Source organism: Leuresthes tenuis, unplaced genomic scaffold (genome assembly GCF_036924035.1).
Source record: "Leuresthes tenuis unplaced genomic scaffold, fLeuTen1.0.hap1 SCAF_20, whole genome shotgun sequence".
In the NCBI taxonomy this organism is placed as follows: Eukaryota; Metazoa; Chordata; class Actinopteri; order Atheriniformes; family Atherinopsidae; genus Leuresthes; species Leuresthes tenuis.
The window spans coordinates 31,071,219-31,089,369 of record NW_027325374.1 but is presented as its reverse complement, the minus strand read 5'-3'; the positions used below and the strand labels follow the sequence as shown (position 1 = coordinate 31,089,369).

Below are 18,151 nucleotides of genomic sequence, written 5' to 3'. Positions count from 1 at the left end.
GGCGGATCGCTTATCGGATACTTTTCTAAGGTGTCTTGTGTTGGGGGGAAAAAAGCTGGAGACGCCATGCGTCTCTTTAGCATGAAGGATGCAGGTAATTAGCGCGGCTGCGATCATTAACACTTCACGTAGTGATACTTTTCTCTCTAAATAAATGACAATTAACATTAAATTAACCATTTCAATTAATATAATTTAATTTAGATTGTTTTAACTTTGAAATGTATTATCTATTTATGATTTTGAATGATTTATTTTGATCTACTTTTTAAATGAGAGCAAACCCTCAGTGTGACTTAAGAGTACTTAAGTGGGAACAAGTAATACATAATAGAATTAGACTAGAAAAAACATACTTTCTGGGAGAAGCTTTGTTTTTCTGCCGCCAATGACTGGTAGACTAGGGAGGAAAGGAAGGCAGATAAAAGAGACAAAGTATCAAGGACCATTCTGTTAGTATTCACTTTTGGGGAAAAAAAATGGTTAAGGAGACATTCCCTTGATATTTCAGAAGTGATGCCAAGGGTACCTAAACATCTCAACCTTTAGAGAACACTCTCAGTCAGTGGGTCTACATGATGAGATAAACTCAATTATAGCTATAGTTGGGTTATGCTCCTTCTGAGGAGCAAGGGTAATTATCCTTGGATATATGGCGGTGAATGAATCGAATCACTGGCACAAAGAACGCCATACCCCGGTATGATAGGTGGCGCTGTACCCATTTCAACTATCGCTAATAGAGCCACTTCCGGTTGATCTCTTAACCACCAACAACAACAAACTCGGGTATTTGAGAAAGATGGCGAACGAAGAGCAAGATGAAACTATGTCCCTCTACATTTAGTTTGTGATGAGAATGGTTATGGCACAAAAGAGATCTACAGTGGCACATTCTCCATTGCTTTATTTCTTTCTGAGAGCGGCAACAACAGTAATGCTGTCTCCTTTGACTTCCGGGTGACAATCCCGGGAAAAAAATCTCTCAATTAAATTAAATTTAATTAAAGTCACTGTGGAACCTAATATGACCTCCAGCAGTTGTTTGCAGAACAGTCCCCGAACCTTATCTTGTTTAGCCTATTGGGTGGTGTTTTTTAACTGATTTACCTAAATTCTACCAGTATAGTCCACCAGGCTTTCCTGGCAGCTACAAATTCATAGACATCTTTATTTTGGCCTATCAGACCTTATCTTGCCATGAGGTGTTTTTTCTTTTTTTGTAATTTTTCAGTTCAACATTGTGTTGTATAAAGAAAAATTATTTCAAATCTTGAATGGGAATATTGTAGTTTAACTTGTGTTAAAAATGTCTCTAACCAACAAATTTGTGACTCCATTGTATAATACCCTTCATACCTTCATGTGAGTCTATACCTCATTCACACCTCCTCCTTGGTGATCTATTGTTGATTGTGACTATAGAATGGAAGTTTCCATTGTTGTTTTTGATTAGCAGTTAAATATGTGAATCAGAAAGGGCTAAAATCATTTTAAAACACTTTCAACATTACGTGTGGTGGAAACCTCCACCACTCTGTATTTTGTGTGTGTGACACTTAAGCTTCTAATTCTACTGATAGATTGATTCCTAGTCTCTTACTCCATCAACTTTGAATTAAATTCAATTATTTGTTGCATTGTAGTATGAGCACTGCTTGGTGTTAAACAAATTTCTACAAAAGAATAAGAAAGATGATTTTGACGTTTTGATGCAGTTGAGAAAAAAATAACATAACTATGATGATCAGGCCTGCGCACATGCGCACGTCCTGGCCAAGTATGAATACGTTAACATTACATCTGTAGGAGGAGTTCGATCATATGCAAGGTGTGGATACAAAGTAATGTTGCCAAACACCAGCAGGTGGCGCTATAGGTGAGTGCCAGTAAGCGCATATGTATGCAGTCAGGGTAGAGTCCCGGGCAAGCCTATGAAGTTTGGTCAAGATTGGACAATGTATGCACAAGTTATAAGTGAATTTGTGTTTTGTGGCGAGCAGTAGCGAGTCCTCAAAGTTTGAGGGTCTGCCACGGACACGCCCTTCAGACTTTGAAAAAGTTGATCACAACTTTTAATCCGCCATGCCTGAAGAGTAACCCGAACAAGTTTGAAACCATTAGCATTAAATCTGTAGGAGGTGTTTGTTCATATGTGAGGTGTGGGAACAGGCAAAACAGCACCAATTTGCATCGTCCACTCAAAATGGCCGACTGCCTGTGGACCTTGCACCATGACATCCAAAGGCTTGTTTGTGAGCCAGGGCATGATGAAGACATGCACCGAATTTCGTCAGCCTACCCAAAACTAACCCCAATATTTAGAAGTATAGTAGGGGGCGTTACAGAGCCATATTGTTGACATATGTACGAGGTCGTTAGCGTGGAAATGTGTGCCAAGTTTCATGACCATATGATGATTATATGGCTTTCATCCCACAAACGCCATCACACGATCTTCACCCCCTGGCCACACCCACACCGTTTAGACTTTGGAAAAGTTGATCACAATTTTTAATCCCCCATAGATGAAGAGTAACCTGACCAAGTGTGAAGCCGTTAGGATTAAATCTGTAGGAGGAGTTTGATTATATGCGATGTGTGGAAACAAAGTGACGTTTCTAACCACAAGCAGGTTGCGCTATAGTTGAGTGTCAGTATGCGCATATGTATTCAGTCAGGGCAGAGTTGTGGACAAGCCTCTGAAGTTTGGTGAAGATTGGACAATGTATGCACAAGTTATAAGTGAATTTGTGTTTTGTGGCGAGCAGTAGCGAGTCCTCAAAGTTTGAGGGTCTGCCACGGACACGCCCTTCAGACTTTGTAAAAGTTGATCACAACTTTTAATCCCCCATGGCTGAAGAGTAACCCGAACAAGTTTGAATCCATTGGCATTAAATCTGTAGGCGGAGTTTGATCATATGTGAGGTGTGGAAATAGGCAAAATGGCACCAATTTGCATCTTCCACTCAAAATGGCCAACTTCCTGTGGGTCTGGCACCATGACGTCAAGAGGTTTTTTTGTGCAGCAGGGCATGACGAAAGAATGAACTGAATTTGGTCTGGCTACGCTAAACTAACCCCAACGGCACCGGTATTTATCAAATGTCTAGGGAGCGCTACAGAGTAATTTTGAAGCAACTCCACTAAAACATAACGGCCACCAGGCCTGATGTGTATGGCAAAATTGGTGAGTTTTGGTGCAAGGGAAAGCACCGAAAAATGCGATCAATGTGCAAAGAACCCCTTCAGATACAATAGGGCCTTCACTGCTTTGCAGCTCGGCCCTAATAATTCAGTCAACTACACTGGCCACCATACATGCTCGTAGCATGCCAACAGTTGGTTGAATAGGTTTTTAACAATTTCACATACTATTTTGTATACTTTGTATAAAATTTGTACATACCTTGTACAATTTCTATGGCGAAGTCATGACTTAAGTAGAGTCATGACTTAAGTATATTTAATATATATATATATATATATTAAATATAACATTTTATATTATTTATAAATATGTATATATTCCAAGTTTTTGTGGTTACAGTTGCAGTCACACACTTTTTTAACAGAGATATTAGCGGCAGAGGGGCAATCCATTAAAATCTAAACATTTTATCAGCTACTAAGAAGTGTAGTAGTTATGAAGAAAGAAATGGGTTCAGTTAAAAATGCGACCAAGTTCCAGTACTTTGTTATAAAGATAGTATATGGAATCCGGGTTCACTAATACTATAAATTTGTATTTGTTCATGTATGTTTGTGTCTGTATGAGACTGAGTCAGAGAAGGACAGTGGGTAAAGAGATTAGGTGGCCTTGTAAGAATGTAAGTCATTGTAGGAGATCAACGAAGGCATTTCGACCAACATGTGCGCATTAAACAGGAAATAGCGTGTGTCCGCCATTACTGTTCATTGCTTGTTCTTCCGCCCTGCTAACACTGACGAACTCAGCCCCCCCACCCCTCTCGCTCTCTCTCTCGCTCTCTCTCTCTCACACACACACACGCAGGGGCAAAAGATGACGTAGGGCTTATGCTGCAACAACACCGACAGGTTATTTTGGTATTCTTGTTAAACTGAATACATTTACTCTTATGTGAAAGTTTCTCTTGTTGGTTTTTCTATTAATAAAAATATCACCCGAGTCACTAATTTGGTTTTGACAAGTAACACATATTCATCCGCCTCGACATGAGAGTCAAGAGCACAACAGTACCCGGATGGACTGTCATGGCCGCCGTCGCTGTGGTTCCACAGACAGGAGAGAAGGAAGGAAAATGTTTCTGTTGTGTACGTGTTTTTCAACCTTAACCATCTTTAACAATGTTGGACGTTGATGGGACGCAGCCTGAACTTCCATCGAGTTCATAGTAAGAAATAACTTATTTTCTGTAACTTTGAATTTCTTTGCGTGGGTGGGGGCTTTATTTTGGTGTAAAATAACTGGTAATTAAACTCTGCGGACACTAAAGTAGCCGCGGAGCAGACCATGTATTTTCCACGTACAGCGTCAGAAATGGGCACAATGCAGTAAAATAATCAGCGTGGATTCTTGTGTAGGTATCCCTATCCAGCCTTTAGTTCTCCCACTGATGCAGTGTGTCATTGCGTCTCCTAAACTTAAGCAACGATGGAGCAAGTCGCCCGGAAAAGTAAATACAAATTAAATGAAAGTGTCTAAATGTGATGTTGCCGAAGTGGTTTCCATTTCTTCCATGGTTTGTGTCTGTCCATGCGTTGATTTACATGGCTGATTCTGAGTTACCGCTTTGAGATGATTAAACTTTTCCTCTATTGTACAAGCTTAATTTATATTTGTCCTATTTCCATAATTTGGGTCCGGGTACCTGTCCGCGGTTTACACGATCACCTCAGCTCTGTTCTAAACATTTGGTATAACTGGCTTAATGTATCTGTTTGTATTACTTAAAATAACGCATAGATATGTCTTGATAAAATTCACTCGGGCCTTTTAAAGGAATTTTATGAAAAACACAATTTAAACACACACATATATGTAATATAATATTGTTTGTTTTGTTTCCCTTGTTCACATATGTTGATTGCCAATTATCTTAATATTTTCTCTATTACTTAGCCTATCAATTAGCCTTATACTTTTCAAATTGCTGTTTCAGTAGTTTTAATATGGTATTAAAGACCCAGTGATGACATTACAATTCCCTTTGTTTTTTTTTTTTTACTTTGTTGCTCATTATAAAAAAATAACGGCATTTGTTTACCTCATTAGTTTGTAGGTGTTTGCACTGAGACTTGTGAAAAATGCTTAGAAATAAACTGACAGACTGTTGCTTAAACAAGAGCACTTTGGTTTGATAAATGTTTAAAGGTTTACAGCTTACCATAGCTCTCATGGCTCCTTATCTTTGTTGCAGACCAATGGATGTGAAAAAGCTTTTGCTCTGTCACTTTGAAAAATAGAAGCTAATTTTAAGTGAATGACTTTCAGATTTGTTGATCATTAGCTGACTAATGAATAGGGTTGTCAAAAATGATTTGATGAGCAATGATTTTCATCTTTTTGAATAATCAAGCTATAATATGCATCTAATGTCTTGATATGCAAGTATTTTAATTTAATTTGTATCTGACAGTAATGTGATACTACCATCACAAGATGGCACTGATGAATCAAGCTGTTTGCCAACTGCCATAAAAACAATAAGAGAAGAACATTTTACTACTGCCAGACCCCGACATAACCTAGATGCTTATAAGGTGTAATAAAAAAAAAAACGCAAACAAAAAAGGTGTCCAGTACAAATTCTTCCAGGTAAAGCTAGCGTACCATAAGTCTTCCAAGACTATGCAGTGTCATTTGAGAGCGAAGCAGTAGAATAGAGCAACAATCTAGAAATTCTTTAAGCAACTGCTAATTAACAAATCGTTTTAATTGGCTTCTGTTCTTTCACAATTTGTGATCATAAATATGATTTGTTCTGGGGGTGCCTGCATCTGTTCCATGTGTTCCATGTCAGTTTTGTGTCTGCCTTGTAATCTAAAATTAAATTAATTCGGGGTTTGAGTATGTCTCTCAGAAGGCAGATATTGGCCATGAAGTTGTCGTCCAGTATGCGATTCGAGTGTGTGTCTGCCTTTGTTTTGCTTGCTGCTGTGGAGGGAAGCTGTGATCTCCTTTCTGAGATCACCAAAATACTCCAGTTCCTTGCATATGGACAGACAGCTAATGTCATTATTGAAAAGTAGGCCCTGGTGTTCAGCAAACATATACGTTTGCGGGTTATGGAATAAGCTGTGTTTGAGGCTGTATGTGGAGCAAATATAATTAATTGCTGTCATCACACTGTCCCCTCTCAGTTTTGCACACAACACTGCCAAATGCACAGTGCATTGTGACAATATTATCTGAGGTGCAACAGCAGACCAATGTGCTACTAAACCACTCACTTTTCCTGAAATTAATGGGGCCCCATCAGTCGCAAGCATGCATACAGGCTTCATATCTAGACCATTATTTTTTTTTTAAAAAGCTGAAATCCCCTCAAAGAATAGTTTTGCCAGTTGTGTGACCTAACGTAAGTAAGCCGAGCTGTTCGTCTCAGAAGCATTTACATTTTTAAAAGGAAAAAATAAATAAACGAGTCTCAGTTTTGTCTCTGCACTGCTACAGACGTGACATCAGCTCTCTTAAAGTCTTCCAACAGCATGTCAAACCGAACTGCTGCAAGAATTTAAATTCTGTGAAACTCAGAAAACAAAACAAATGACTGTAAATGCCGGACTATAAGCCGCTACTTTTTTCCCAGGTTTATCACATGGATTTTAGTATACCATTGAATAATGACTGAATACATACGCTTAAGAAACAAAACATTATTTATTTTTTTCAAGGTGGTACTTAACCAATCGTGCTCTTATTGACGCTTCCATCCATCCATCAGTTTTTTAATGGACAGGACAGATAAAAAGAGACGGAGAACAGAGAAGGGGGAATGACACGCAGTAAAAGGCTGTCCGATGCGGCATTCGAACCGGGGCCAACTGCAAAACCCACTACTACGTTACCGACCATCCCATCAGTCTGTTTTGTTTTTGTTTTTTTTAAACAAAATTTCCCATCCACGGGCCCAATCAAAGCGGTCTCATCAGCTTCTTTGTTCATGTTTGACTATTGTTCACTGTGGTTTGTTGTTGTCTGAAGTGGTTTGTTGTTGCCTGGTTTAACTACGGTGGGGCTAACCCATACAGCGGTGGGGCTCACCCATACAGTGGTGGGGCTCAAATCAGTGCCATAATTTTATTGTGAATATATATTCAATAAAACAACACCCTCCCACAGCTAGAAATGCACACAGAGACACAGAGAGAGATGGTATAGTTAAGTTGTCCTAAAGCCATAGTCTACCACAAGAGTCAAAACACAGCTCAACCAATTAAGTATGCTAATTAGGCAACAAGACTGCACCAAGGAAGAGTATGAAACAGACAACACGGAAAACACAGCAACAAAGCTTTTTCCAAAAACAATATTAATGTTGAGATTTTCAAATGAGTACAATCTGCCGGGTTTTGTGACGAGCATGCACTTAAAGTGCGCTCACATGAGTGACAGTTGTCATCGCAGCTGCCTGACGTGGAGACACTGTTGGACTCTGCACTTCTCTCGGTTTTATGGTAGGGCTAATTCTTGGTGGGGCTATAGCATAGATTCCATTTTCTTCTTAATGTGATGGTCGAGTCGCGGGGGGGCTGGAGCCTATTCCAGATGTCATCGAGCGAGAGGCGGGGTACACCCTGGACAGGTCGCTAGTCTATCACAGGGCCACACAGAGACAAACAACCAGACAACCACACTCACTCCTAATTTTAGATTCACCAATTATCCTAACATGCATGTTTTTGGACGGTTGAAGGAAGCCGGAGTACCCGGAGAGAACCCACGCATACACGGGAAGAACATGCAAACTCCACACAGAAAAGCCCACGCGACGGTGCAACTCTCCAGTTGTCGCATGGGAGATAATCAATGTAAATCAAAATTATTATCCCATGAAGGTCTGGATTTAGAATCATACTCAAAATAAAAGTGGAAAATCACATTACAGGCTGATCCAACTAGTGGAAAGTCCTCAAGACAAGTCAAAATGAGGCTCAGTTGTGTGTGTGTGGCCTCCACATGCCTGTATACCTCCCTACAACTCCTGGGCTTGCAGATGTTCTCCTGATGGATCTCCTCCCAGACCTGGATTAAAGCATCAGTCAACTCCTGGACAGTCTGAGGTGCAACGTGGCGTTGGTGGATGGAACCACCAAGATAGGCATCTCGTATCTGTGTTCTTTGGCAAATGGCAATTGCCCTGCACAGTGTTGAGCTGTAAGCACAAGCCCCACTTGTGGACGTCGGGCCCTCATACCACCTGTAGCTATCACAATCAGATGCTTGAATCACCTCAGCTGATGGATGTGGAGGAGCAGCAGCCTACTCTTAAGCTCCCTCTGCATTGCTGCACTCCTTGCCTTATCTCTAAAACTGTGCCCAGCTTCCCTCTCAAGGAAACTAATTTCAGCCGCTTTTATCTGCAATATGTTTATACGTTTGGCAGACACTTTTATCCTAAGCGACTTAGGCGTGGAGAGTGAGTAAGGGGGTCTTGCCTCAGAACCCCTACTGGAGGCAGTACCTTTCATGCAGGGGAATTGAACCAAGGTCACCCACATGTCAGGTGGCAGGTGACCCACATGAAAGGTGTCAATCTTACCACTACACTATCCGTCCCTATCTATCCCAATCTATAGATAGGGACTGGATGGTCCCTATCTGGATAGTCCCTATTCTTTCTGTCACTATCCAAATCTTGTGACCATAGGTGAGGGTTGGAACAAGGATAGATTAGTAAATCCAAAGCTTGGTCCTTCAACTCGTCTCTCTCTCCACAACAGTGAACTGGCACAGTACCCTCATTACCACTGACGTAGCTCCATACTGTCTTCCATCTCTCGCTCCAGCTTTCCCTCGTGAACAAGATCGTAAAATACTTAAGCTCCTAGTAGTCTACCTTTATCCAATGAAGAACTATAGCCTCAGATTGGGAGGAGCCGACTGTCATTCGAACTTCTTCACTCTTAGCTACTTCAGTTGGTGCTGAAGGTAATTGCTTGAATAAGCCAACAGAACTACATCATCTTCAAAAAGCAGAGATGCAACCTTGTGATTTGGAGTTCAACACTCACTGTAAGCTTAACTTTGTGCCAAAAATGTAGACAGAGCTCTTATTTTTGTTATGCGGGAACCAAATAGCCTGCAAAACAATAATATAGCCTTGTAACTCATTCTCCCCTGCAGCGTACCCCTCAAAATCTCTTGGGACACAGTTGTGAGCCTTCTCCAATTTAAGAAAACTAAGGTAGACACGAAGTTAATGGTGAAGTTCTTTTTTTTTTTTTTTTTTTTTTTTTTTTTTTTTTTTTTTTTTTTTAAACCTGGACCTTATTTCTGGCATAAAATACATTCATCTGCTCATCTACAACATTTTGGTGAAAGTCTGCATTCTTCGGACGCTACTTAAGATCACTCAAGATCCATGTATATCCATATAACTGGAGTGAATGGGGCATAGACAATGCAGCCTCTAAATAAGGCATCGTCTGTCTTTATTTCACCAATACTTTAAGACGAAGGCACTTCTCTCACTTGAAGGCTTGCAGTTCAAATTCTGTAAGGCATAGCGTTTGGTAGCCACATTTTTATGTATAAATTGTATTTGACAAGTGAAGGTTTTGAGAGTGATAAGAAGTTGAAATGGCTCGGGAGTTACAGAGTCACATCTGTGAAGTCACCCACTTCTCTCAGTCAAAAACGAGAGTAAAGTTTTGGAGGAAACAAAATTTGCAGGGTTTTTAAATTAAGGGATTTTAAATACTGGTGGATGATATTAAAAAGCTTAATCATATGGGGTGGTCGGTGGCGTAGTGGTTTTTGCAGGTTTGTGCAATCCTTGCTGCAGTTCACCCCAGTTCAAGTCCCACACCAGATGACCTAAGCTGCATGTCATTTCCCCTCTCTTTGCCCCTTTTCCTGTCTCTCTTCTACTGTTCTATCCATTCAAGGCATAAAAATAATATGATAGCTCAATCATATGATAATAGTACATTGTCTTGTGACCTGTTTAAATTGTGTGTCTACCTGAAACTGTGGAAATAGTTGGATTAAAAAGAAAAAACAAAATTTGAAGGGCATGCTTTCATTCTTTCCAGTGGCAGAGCATTTTCAGGAAAAAATTTTGATAATTTGATTGGTTTAATTAGCAGTTCAGTTAGGTGTTAGGTGTCAGAAAAAGTACAGAAAAAAATTCTAAAGTTTTAAAAAAAATGCACCGATTCAAGAAAACAGAAATGTGAATGTTGATACAACATTTATACAATGAAATTAAAGTATCATGGTTGTCGCCGGCATATTATAACATCTTAACTAATCCAGTGGAACTTCCTGCTTGACATATTCCACCCTTATAGCTACAGAGGTGGCTTAGCTAGCCAGTGTGTGTTGTTACTGTTGCATAAAATCATGTTGGAGGAGATGAGAAATGAGAGGGAGACACACTTGATAGTTTGATGCTGCAATTAATTGAAACTAATTAGTTGTTTTCTGTTATTGCAGTCTGTCACTTTCACACCAGAAATCACCATTTGCTAAATAACAAAAAAAATATTCCAGGGGATTATGACTGATATATAAGCACTGTTACACCCATTTTAAATTGTGTTAGATGCATTGTGTGCCTCGAAACCTAAAGCTGTTATTTCTATTTAAAAAAAAAAAAAAAAAAAATCCTCTGTTTTACAGGCGTAGTTGCCACACTACAGCTGCTCAGACACATCTTGGCACTGATGGTTGAGGTTTTACAAAAGGACTACAGGTACAACACAATACAAATACAACACTGACACTCGGGTGTATTTTTACTTAATGTTTTATAAATTGTGACCATTTTGACTGTGTGTCATTAGCTTACTTGGTCTTTTCCAGTTATCAGTAGTGGCAGTATTAATGGACGTTTTAGATGAATGAAGAGTGGGTTCTCTTTGTAAGATTTGGTACAACAAATTTAACAATGATTTGCACTGCTGTGTAAGGGTGGATGTGGCAAGGTCTACCTTGCAAGCCTAACTGGCTTGTGCTGAAGTTTTGCGAAGCCAAGCGTTTCAATTTAAGATCAACACAATCTTGCTGTTTAGACTCATGGGACATCAAAATTAGTGTACAAAGCAACTGTCTTATCAATGACAACACATTTAAAGGCTCACCTGCTAGCTTGCCACTCTCCCATGTAAGGCAGCAGAGGCACCACATACAAGAGAGTCAACTTTTGGCAGTCAGCTACGTCAGGGCTCCTATAAAAGTATGATCACTGACAAGATTTATATGCAAATATATAAGAGTCATCTGTGTTTTTCAGGGAGAGGAGTTTTAGCATCTTACAATTAAACTGGAGCTATAATTTGCTTGACAGCAATGTCCTGTGTTGTGAGATGCAGAGCAGCCACACAGCTGTTCATAATGTAGAAATGGTCAGCGGACAACAGGATAAATATAACATCTCCTATGAATCAGTTGTAGATAGCACCAGAAACTGTATGAGTCTGGAGCATTGTTTATATGTAGGAGGGAAGACATTCAAATGCATCTGAACAGTTAAGTGTGTATTTTGAATTAGTTTCGCTTGATTTTAGAAAAAGATGTTGGATTGTAGCAGCTCATCTGTCCTGGATCATCTGGTTGTCTTTGTCATATTTTACGTCTCATACCAAATGTATGTCCTCCTGCCATCAGAGATGTAGACTTCTTAGCTTATAAGAAGTCAGATGGTCCCAATCCTTTTTAGTTCAGGGGGCAGGGCGTAAAAAGAACTTTAAATTTTGAATAGTTTGACTGTTTACTGCTTTGCCTCAGTCCATTTTAAATGAGCTTTGGCCCAGAGAAGATGGTGGTGTTTCTTGATCATGTTCACACATGGCTTCTTTTTTGTAGAAAATAACTTTTACTGGCATTTTTGAAGAGAACAATTACTGGTAAGGCTTTTTTTAAGATGGTATAAAATACTTTAGATTTGAACAGACACAGTGGAATTGTGGAGCATTAATGTTTTTCAGAATCTTGCAAATGTATCAAAGAAGTTTCACTATGGGTGTTAGTAACTCAATGGGAAGCAATTGCAATTTTGTCCAAGTAAAATTAAATGTTCAATACAAATAATATGTTACTGTTATATTGTTAAAAGTATATAATTTGCTTTTGGGATAAATAAATTACCGTTTCACATAATTTCATTTTTCATTTTAAAGTAAGCAAAAAGTGAAGGGGCTAGCCCGGTGCACTCAGTTGTCCTCAGTTTTTGTCTGCTTTTGAGTGGACATGAAATCAGTCTGACCAGCAATTAACTTATGTAGTACATTTTTATTGTTCTGTTAATAGTTATGCTAAATACATATTATACAAGTCAATCACTCTGTCTGCATTAATGAAAAATGTCTTTTGATGTCTCCTCTTACAGAAATCTGCAGATTTGTAATTATGGAAGACTTCACAATACCTCATGAACCTGCCAAAAATTGCAGCATATCAGTAATAGAGGATGAAAAAGAAAAGGTAAAAGACTTTGTGTACAAGCATTTCAGAGAAGTAACGGATGGGCCACTCTTCAATATTTCAGAAGAATCTCCCATAAAGGAACACAGGAGTTCTACAAAAAAAGATAAACCAACTCTAAAAGCTCAGTGTAAAGTTCAGCAGGGGGCTGTCTTTTCTGGAAAAATTCTGAGCTTTGGATGCTCAGTATGTAAAGATGATTTTACATTTAGCCCAAATGATCTCCTTAAACATTTCAGAGCTGCTCATCATGGAAGCCTTCCTACATACCCTTGTGATTTGTGTGATTTTGTCACAAATGAGTTCCCTGCTCTGCAGCGCCATCGAATTGAACACAGGAATACTCTGGTTACATGTGAGCTTTGCAACAATGGCGTTCAGTACTCTTTGCTTTTGCTTACAAGACACTACATCATGTGTCACAGTATAAATGGACATTTCAAATGTGACTGGTGTGAGTTTACGACTGTTGATGCAGGAACATTTGTCCAACACATCCATCATCATAACGAGAGTCATTGGAAGTGCTCAAAATGCAGACATATTAGTTTGAATGAAGAAGATCACCAGAATCATGTGAAAGCTCATTTGGATACGCTCCCTTTCACTTGTCAAATCTGTGGATTTGGTGCATCAAGAAGTGAGAAGCTTAGAAAACACACAGCAAGTGTTCACAAAGGGGAAGCTGCACCAGCAAATTCAGCTAATTTAATACGGTTTAAAAAAAGTGGTGAATCACAGGAGGCTCAAAGAATGTCAGAACTGAGCCATCACTCTGGGAGTGTACCAAACCGAAATGGCAGACTAATCAAACCAGAGCTATTCTTGGAGGAGACCAACCACTTTATGGATGGGACTGTAGCAAAAAGGGACAGAAGTTGGAGCAAAAGTTTTCATAACACAGAACATTCAACACCAGTCATGTTGCAGGAATGTGACAACTTTTTAAGCTCTGATGTTGGAAGTAACATCAATGCTAATGGACTTACTGTTGTGATGGTTAAGAACAAAATCTCTCTTCCCCCTAACTGTACAACCAAGGTTATGGGATTCAAGATGGTTGATGGCAAAAAACATTTGGTTCTCAAAGTAATACCGACAGAAAAGCAAGGCTTGTCCACTCAGAATTATTCCATAGTTGACAGTGTTGGCCCTTTGGTATCACATCCAGTGTTGGGTAAAAGTAAAGCCTCTATTGAGAATGGACAATGCTCTAATTGTAAGAGCTCAACGTCACATTGCTTAGCTGTTTCAACAACATGCACGTCTTGCCTTCAGATGGATCAAGACGATATCATGGCAGTAAAAGTGAAGGTTGAGGAGGAGGAGGAAACCTCTGTTTTTAACTTTAACTCCACCCCACACACAAGCAATGATGGTGAACAAACAAATCTCTTACTGAATAGATCTTTGACCCCTGCTGCTACATTACATCCAGTGACAAATGAGTTGTATCATGTGGGTGATCAAACTTACTTCAATGAAACAACATGCAGAAGTAAGGAACATAAGTGGAATGATAATTTGGATTCTCTAACCTGCAAATCTGATGCAATCGGCCACAGAATTTCCAAGATTAGTGATACTACGACAATGTCCACCGTTAAGGTCACTTCAACAGTTGTTCAAGAAACCTTGCATACCTGTTCCATACCTGTTTTCAGAAAAACTCTTGATAACTGTGGATCTTCACACGAGTTACCTCAGCTGACTGATGGCAGTAACAAATTATTTGAGATAAACAAAGTGGACTCAGCTTTCCACACTATGGATACTGATCCATCTTCTCAGATTACTCCAGAAGAATCTGATGGCTTAGATATTGACATTAAAAGTAAAAATGACAAGAAGAAATTGGAGACTCCAATACAGCCATCACAACCTATATCAGTTGGCAGCACAGAGAGTGCCATTTCCACAGGAAAAGGCACCCAAAATACACCAAACCAGGAAGTGTTTACCTTTCATAACTATTCCAAGGAAATATTTAGCACTTTACCAAATACAACCGAAAACTTTTACGGTATTTCTGGACACAAAAAAACCCACTGTGAATCATCACAGTTTAGCCTGACATTGCCAGAATCTTCAGAACACTTAAAAGAACATTGTGACATTGTCATTGACGAGAACATAGTTAGTGTTGATGATCCTCTGACTGAGGAAAATGCAGATTCAGTGCTCCAAGACTTCAATATTATCAAAGTTGAGGAGGAGAGTATTCCCATTTCTACAAAGCAGTCAGAAACAAAGAGCAGTTCAACTTACTTGGGCAATTTTGTAGAAGAACATTCAGATGCAATTATTACCCAACAACTCAATAAAGAAAGAACAGGATCTTCGATTGCAAGCCATGACTTTGTCCCCAAAACAACTCTCAGAATTCTTCAGTTACCAGAGGGTAAGCAACCAGTACTCTTGAAGTCTACTAACAGTCAATTTACCAAGCCTGTACAAGTTAAGGCTGCCCCTGGTTTCAAAATCATAACCAATTCTACAAATCCCCAAATCAATGTATCATTCTTAAAACCAGGGTTGGAACAATCAACTAACACCAGTGGACTAACTCTTACTAAAGATACCAAGACAGCTGTGCCATCAGCAAAACCACAAGCTATAGATGAGGGAAAAACTCTTTTCTCTGCTTTTAAACCAGGCGTAAACAGCACCTCCAATCATTACCTTATCAGCAGTCCAGGTTTGAAGGGTCCTGTACTTCTTTCAAGTGCACCACAGTGTACACCAATTAATAAAATGGCAAAGACACAACCAGCATGCTACTTGGTGCAAAGGTCTGTCCATCTTGCTAAAACCCCCAGTACTCCAACCCTCAAACTGACAAGTACCCAGTTCCCACTGAATTCGCGGCCAGTTCTGGCTATGCCCAAGAGTTCTACAGAGAAGCCCAGCACACTGCAGACTGGTCGCCAAGCATTTTTGCTCCGATACATATCTCCACACAAATCAGGCCTATTTCTAAACAACCAAGAGGTAAAGAGTGGAACTATCAGTAACCAAATCGGTGAAAGCGCTGGAAATAAAGTAATATTAAAAATTGTCACCCCCACTGCCAGCCTTCCTCCAAGTGGTGCTGCCACATCAAGTAGTCAGCCTTTGTTTTTGGCCACTAGACCTCAAACCAAGTGTTTCCTGGTGTCATCAAACAAAACTAATGCAAGTGCTTCCAGTGGAGTAAAGAGACTGATCAGCATACAAAAAGATGTCAAGAAATCCAACATTTCATTTTCTCAGATGAATGTCAAGGTGCAACCATGTGAAGCAGAGAAACTTATGTTGGCTCCAAGGCCAATAAGGCCTCCAAGCCAAAGGAAAAGGCGCAGGAAAGCGTTATTTGATGAACTGCCAACAACAATTCAAAAGGCTAGAAGACTCTCTAATAAAGTACAGTCTGACAAAGAAAGTACTGTTTTATGGAAGCCTGTTGCCAAAGAGGTGGAAAGAACGTTGAGACTTGCCCCATTTAGCTTGGTACAGCAGGTCAAATGCCCTCGCAAATACCAGCCTGTAGTGGTACTCAATCATCCAGATGCTGACATTCCTGAAGTGGCCAACATCATGAGGGTAGTCAACAGGTACGAAGGTGCTGTCTCAAAGGTCTCCCTGTGTCAAAAAACAATCCAAGCACTCTCTGACCTTAGTACTCTTGAGAATAATTCATCAACCAAAAGTGCATTGGCTAATAACGACAATCTAAGTACAAGGCCAGTTCAGAGTACTGTTCGAGAACGCTTCCTTCTCAAACTGAAACTAAGGAAAAAAAGCAAAAAAAAATATGAGGTAGTTGATAGAGGTAGTATATCACGTAGACAAAGATCAGTAGTGTTTGACTGCTGGTTTTGCGGTCGGCTCTTCAACAACCAAGAAGACTGGGTTGGCCATGGCCAGAGGCATCTAATGGAAGCAACTAGAGACTGGAATAAACTCTTCTGAAAATTTCCCACGTCCTATGAATGGGTTGATACATTGTCATCCTAAGGTTGGATGGTAAAGTTGTATATTTTTAATGACCCTCCACTGTCAGTTTGTTTAATCTTTAGTTCCTGTAAATACATAATAAGTGAATCATAGTTTATCTTTTAACAGGTGTATATTGTGGTAAATTATGTACTGCAGGCATGATTTAAGTCATGCATGCACATGTAAAATGTAACTGTGAAAAGGGGACACTGTAATTAAGGGATGTGGTAAGAAAATTAGATGACAGAAAAGAGACTATACAGCAAAGGTACAAAGAGTTGGATCAAATTACTCAGGTGATTATTACTCTTTTTGTCTTTTTTTTTTATTATAAATTGATAAGAAAAAAAGGCGCATAGGTCTAGTTTAGTGCCTGTTGTATATTTTATTATACTACACATTAGGCCAGTACAGCCGAATTTGTATAGTCGACTAACTATAAATGCTTGGATAAAATAATTTTTTCATAATTGTGAAAAGATTATTTTCTGATCCAAAGGTTTTTTTTGTCTGATAATTGAATCGATAATAATTGAATATTTTACATTGTGCTGTTGTCCAGATTAGTTTACTTTCCTTGGTAGGATTTTGTCAACCTGTAGCACCAACTGTCTTAACAATTTTCCACAGTAACCTCCTAAATCTGCCAAGTGTTCCAAAAGTGAGACCACTATGAATTGTTTCTGTTAAGCAAAGTTGTTTCATGGCTTCCTTTCAGTATTTGAGAGAGATGGGTTAGAACTTCTTATGCAGTAAGAAGTATGACATTATTTTTTATGTCAGCAGCTCCGACTGTTTCCTTGAAAACCCATGTTATGAATCTATGATTTTGCAAGCCAAATATGGTAGTGTGATATCTGAACCTTTATATAGCAGCTATGTACTAAGTGAAGTCATAGTTGCATATTGCAGTCTGAGCTTCTCTGTTCCTTGTTGTCACTGCATGACGGGCCTTTATTAGTTAAAATGGTTCTTCGATTGAAAGACTTCCAAAATGATTTTTTTTTTTTTTTTTTTTTTTTTTTTTAAAGTGAAAAAGTGCGCTGACGATGTGGTCAATGTTGGAATGGTACTCTTGACATGGACTGCCCCACAAACTGCGAGAAGGCACAATATGAGGTTTTGCACCAGGTGGGCTGTTTTTGTTTTGTTGTTTATTTGGTTGGGTCAGAGACACTGGTGTAAGACATCAAGTTTCAAATACTGCACCTGAAAGTTGATGTGATTTTGTTGTCAAATTGGGTTTCTTAATAAAGTAAGCTAGTGCAGTGTAAGTCGCTTTGGTTAAAAAGCATCTGCCAAATGCATAAACATAACTTAAAATCTGCTTTTGAAACAGTTCGCGTTTATCTGTGTCACGTGACTTGACATTAAAATTTCACTTTAACCTCTAAAATCACTAGTTTTTAAAGCTAACAAAATTTATTTAGTCACATTCATTGTTTGAATAGTAAGTTATTATTCCAATATCTGGTTATTTTCAGACATGTCCTTTTTGTTCATTAGCCATCATGATTGATGCACATCCTGACCACATCA

General features: G+C 39.2%; 1 protein-coding gene across 2 annotated transcripts; it reads left to right on the top strand.

Moving 5' to 3' along the window:
* The first annotated feature begins 4,006 nt into the window (after positions 1 to 4,006).
* Positions 4,007 to 17,617, top strand: LOC140278364 (zinc finger protein 518A). Of its 2 annotated transcripts, none has more exons than XM_072373349.1 (3): positions 4,007 to 4,296; positions 10,832 to 10,904; positions 12,540 to 17,617. In XM_072373349.1, the coding sequence occupies exon 3, from the start codon at positions 12,560 to 12,562 to the stop codon at positions 16,583 to 16,585; it is 4,026 nt and encodes a 1,341-aa protein (XP_072229450.1). In that variant the 5' UTR covers positions 4,007 to 4,296; positions 10,832 to 10,904; positions 12,540 to 12,559; the 3' UTR covers positions 16,586 to 17,617. The 2 variants fall into 2 exon arrangements, with proteins under 2 accessions (XP_072229450.1, XP_072229449.1); XM_072373348.1 differs by having other exon boundaries at positions 4,007 to 4,376.
* Positions 17,618 to 18,151: the final 534 nt, after the last annotated feature.

Bases quoted from the DNA above. Each gene is read 5' to 3' on its own strand.
- LOC140278364 (XM_072373349.1), top strand. From the start codon at position 12,560: ATGGAAGACTTCACAATACCTCATGAACCTGCCAAAAATTGCAGCATA.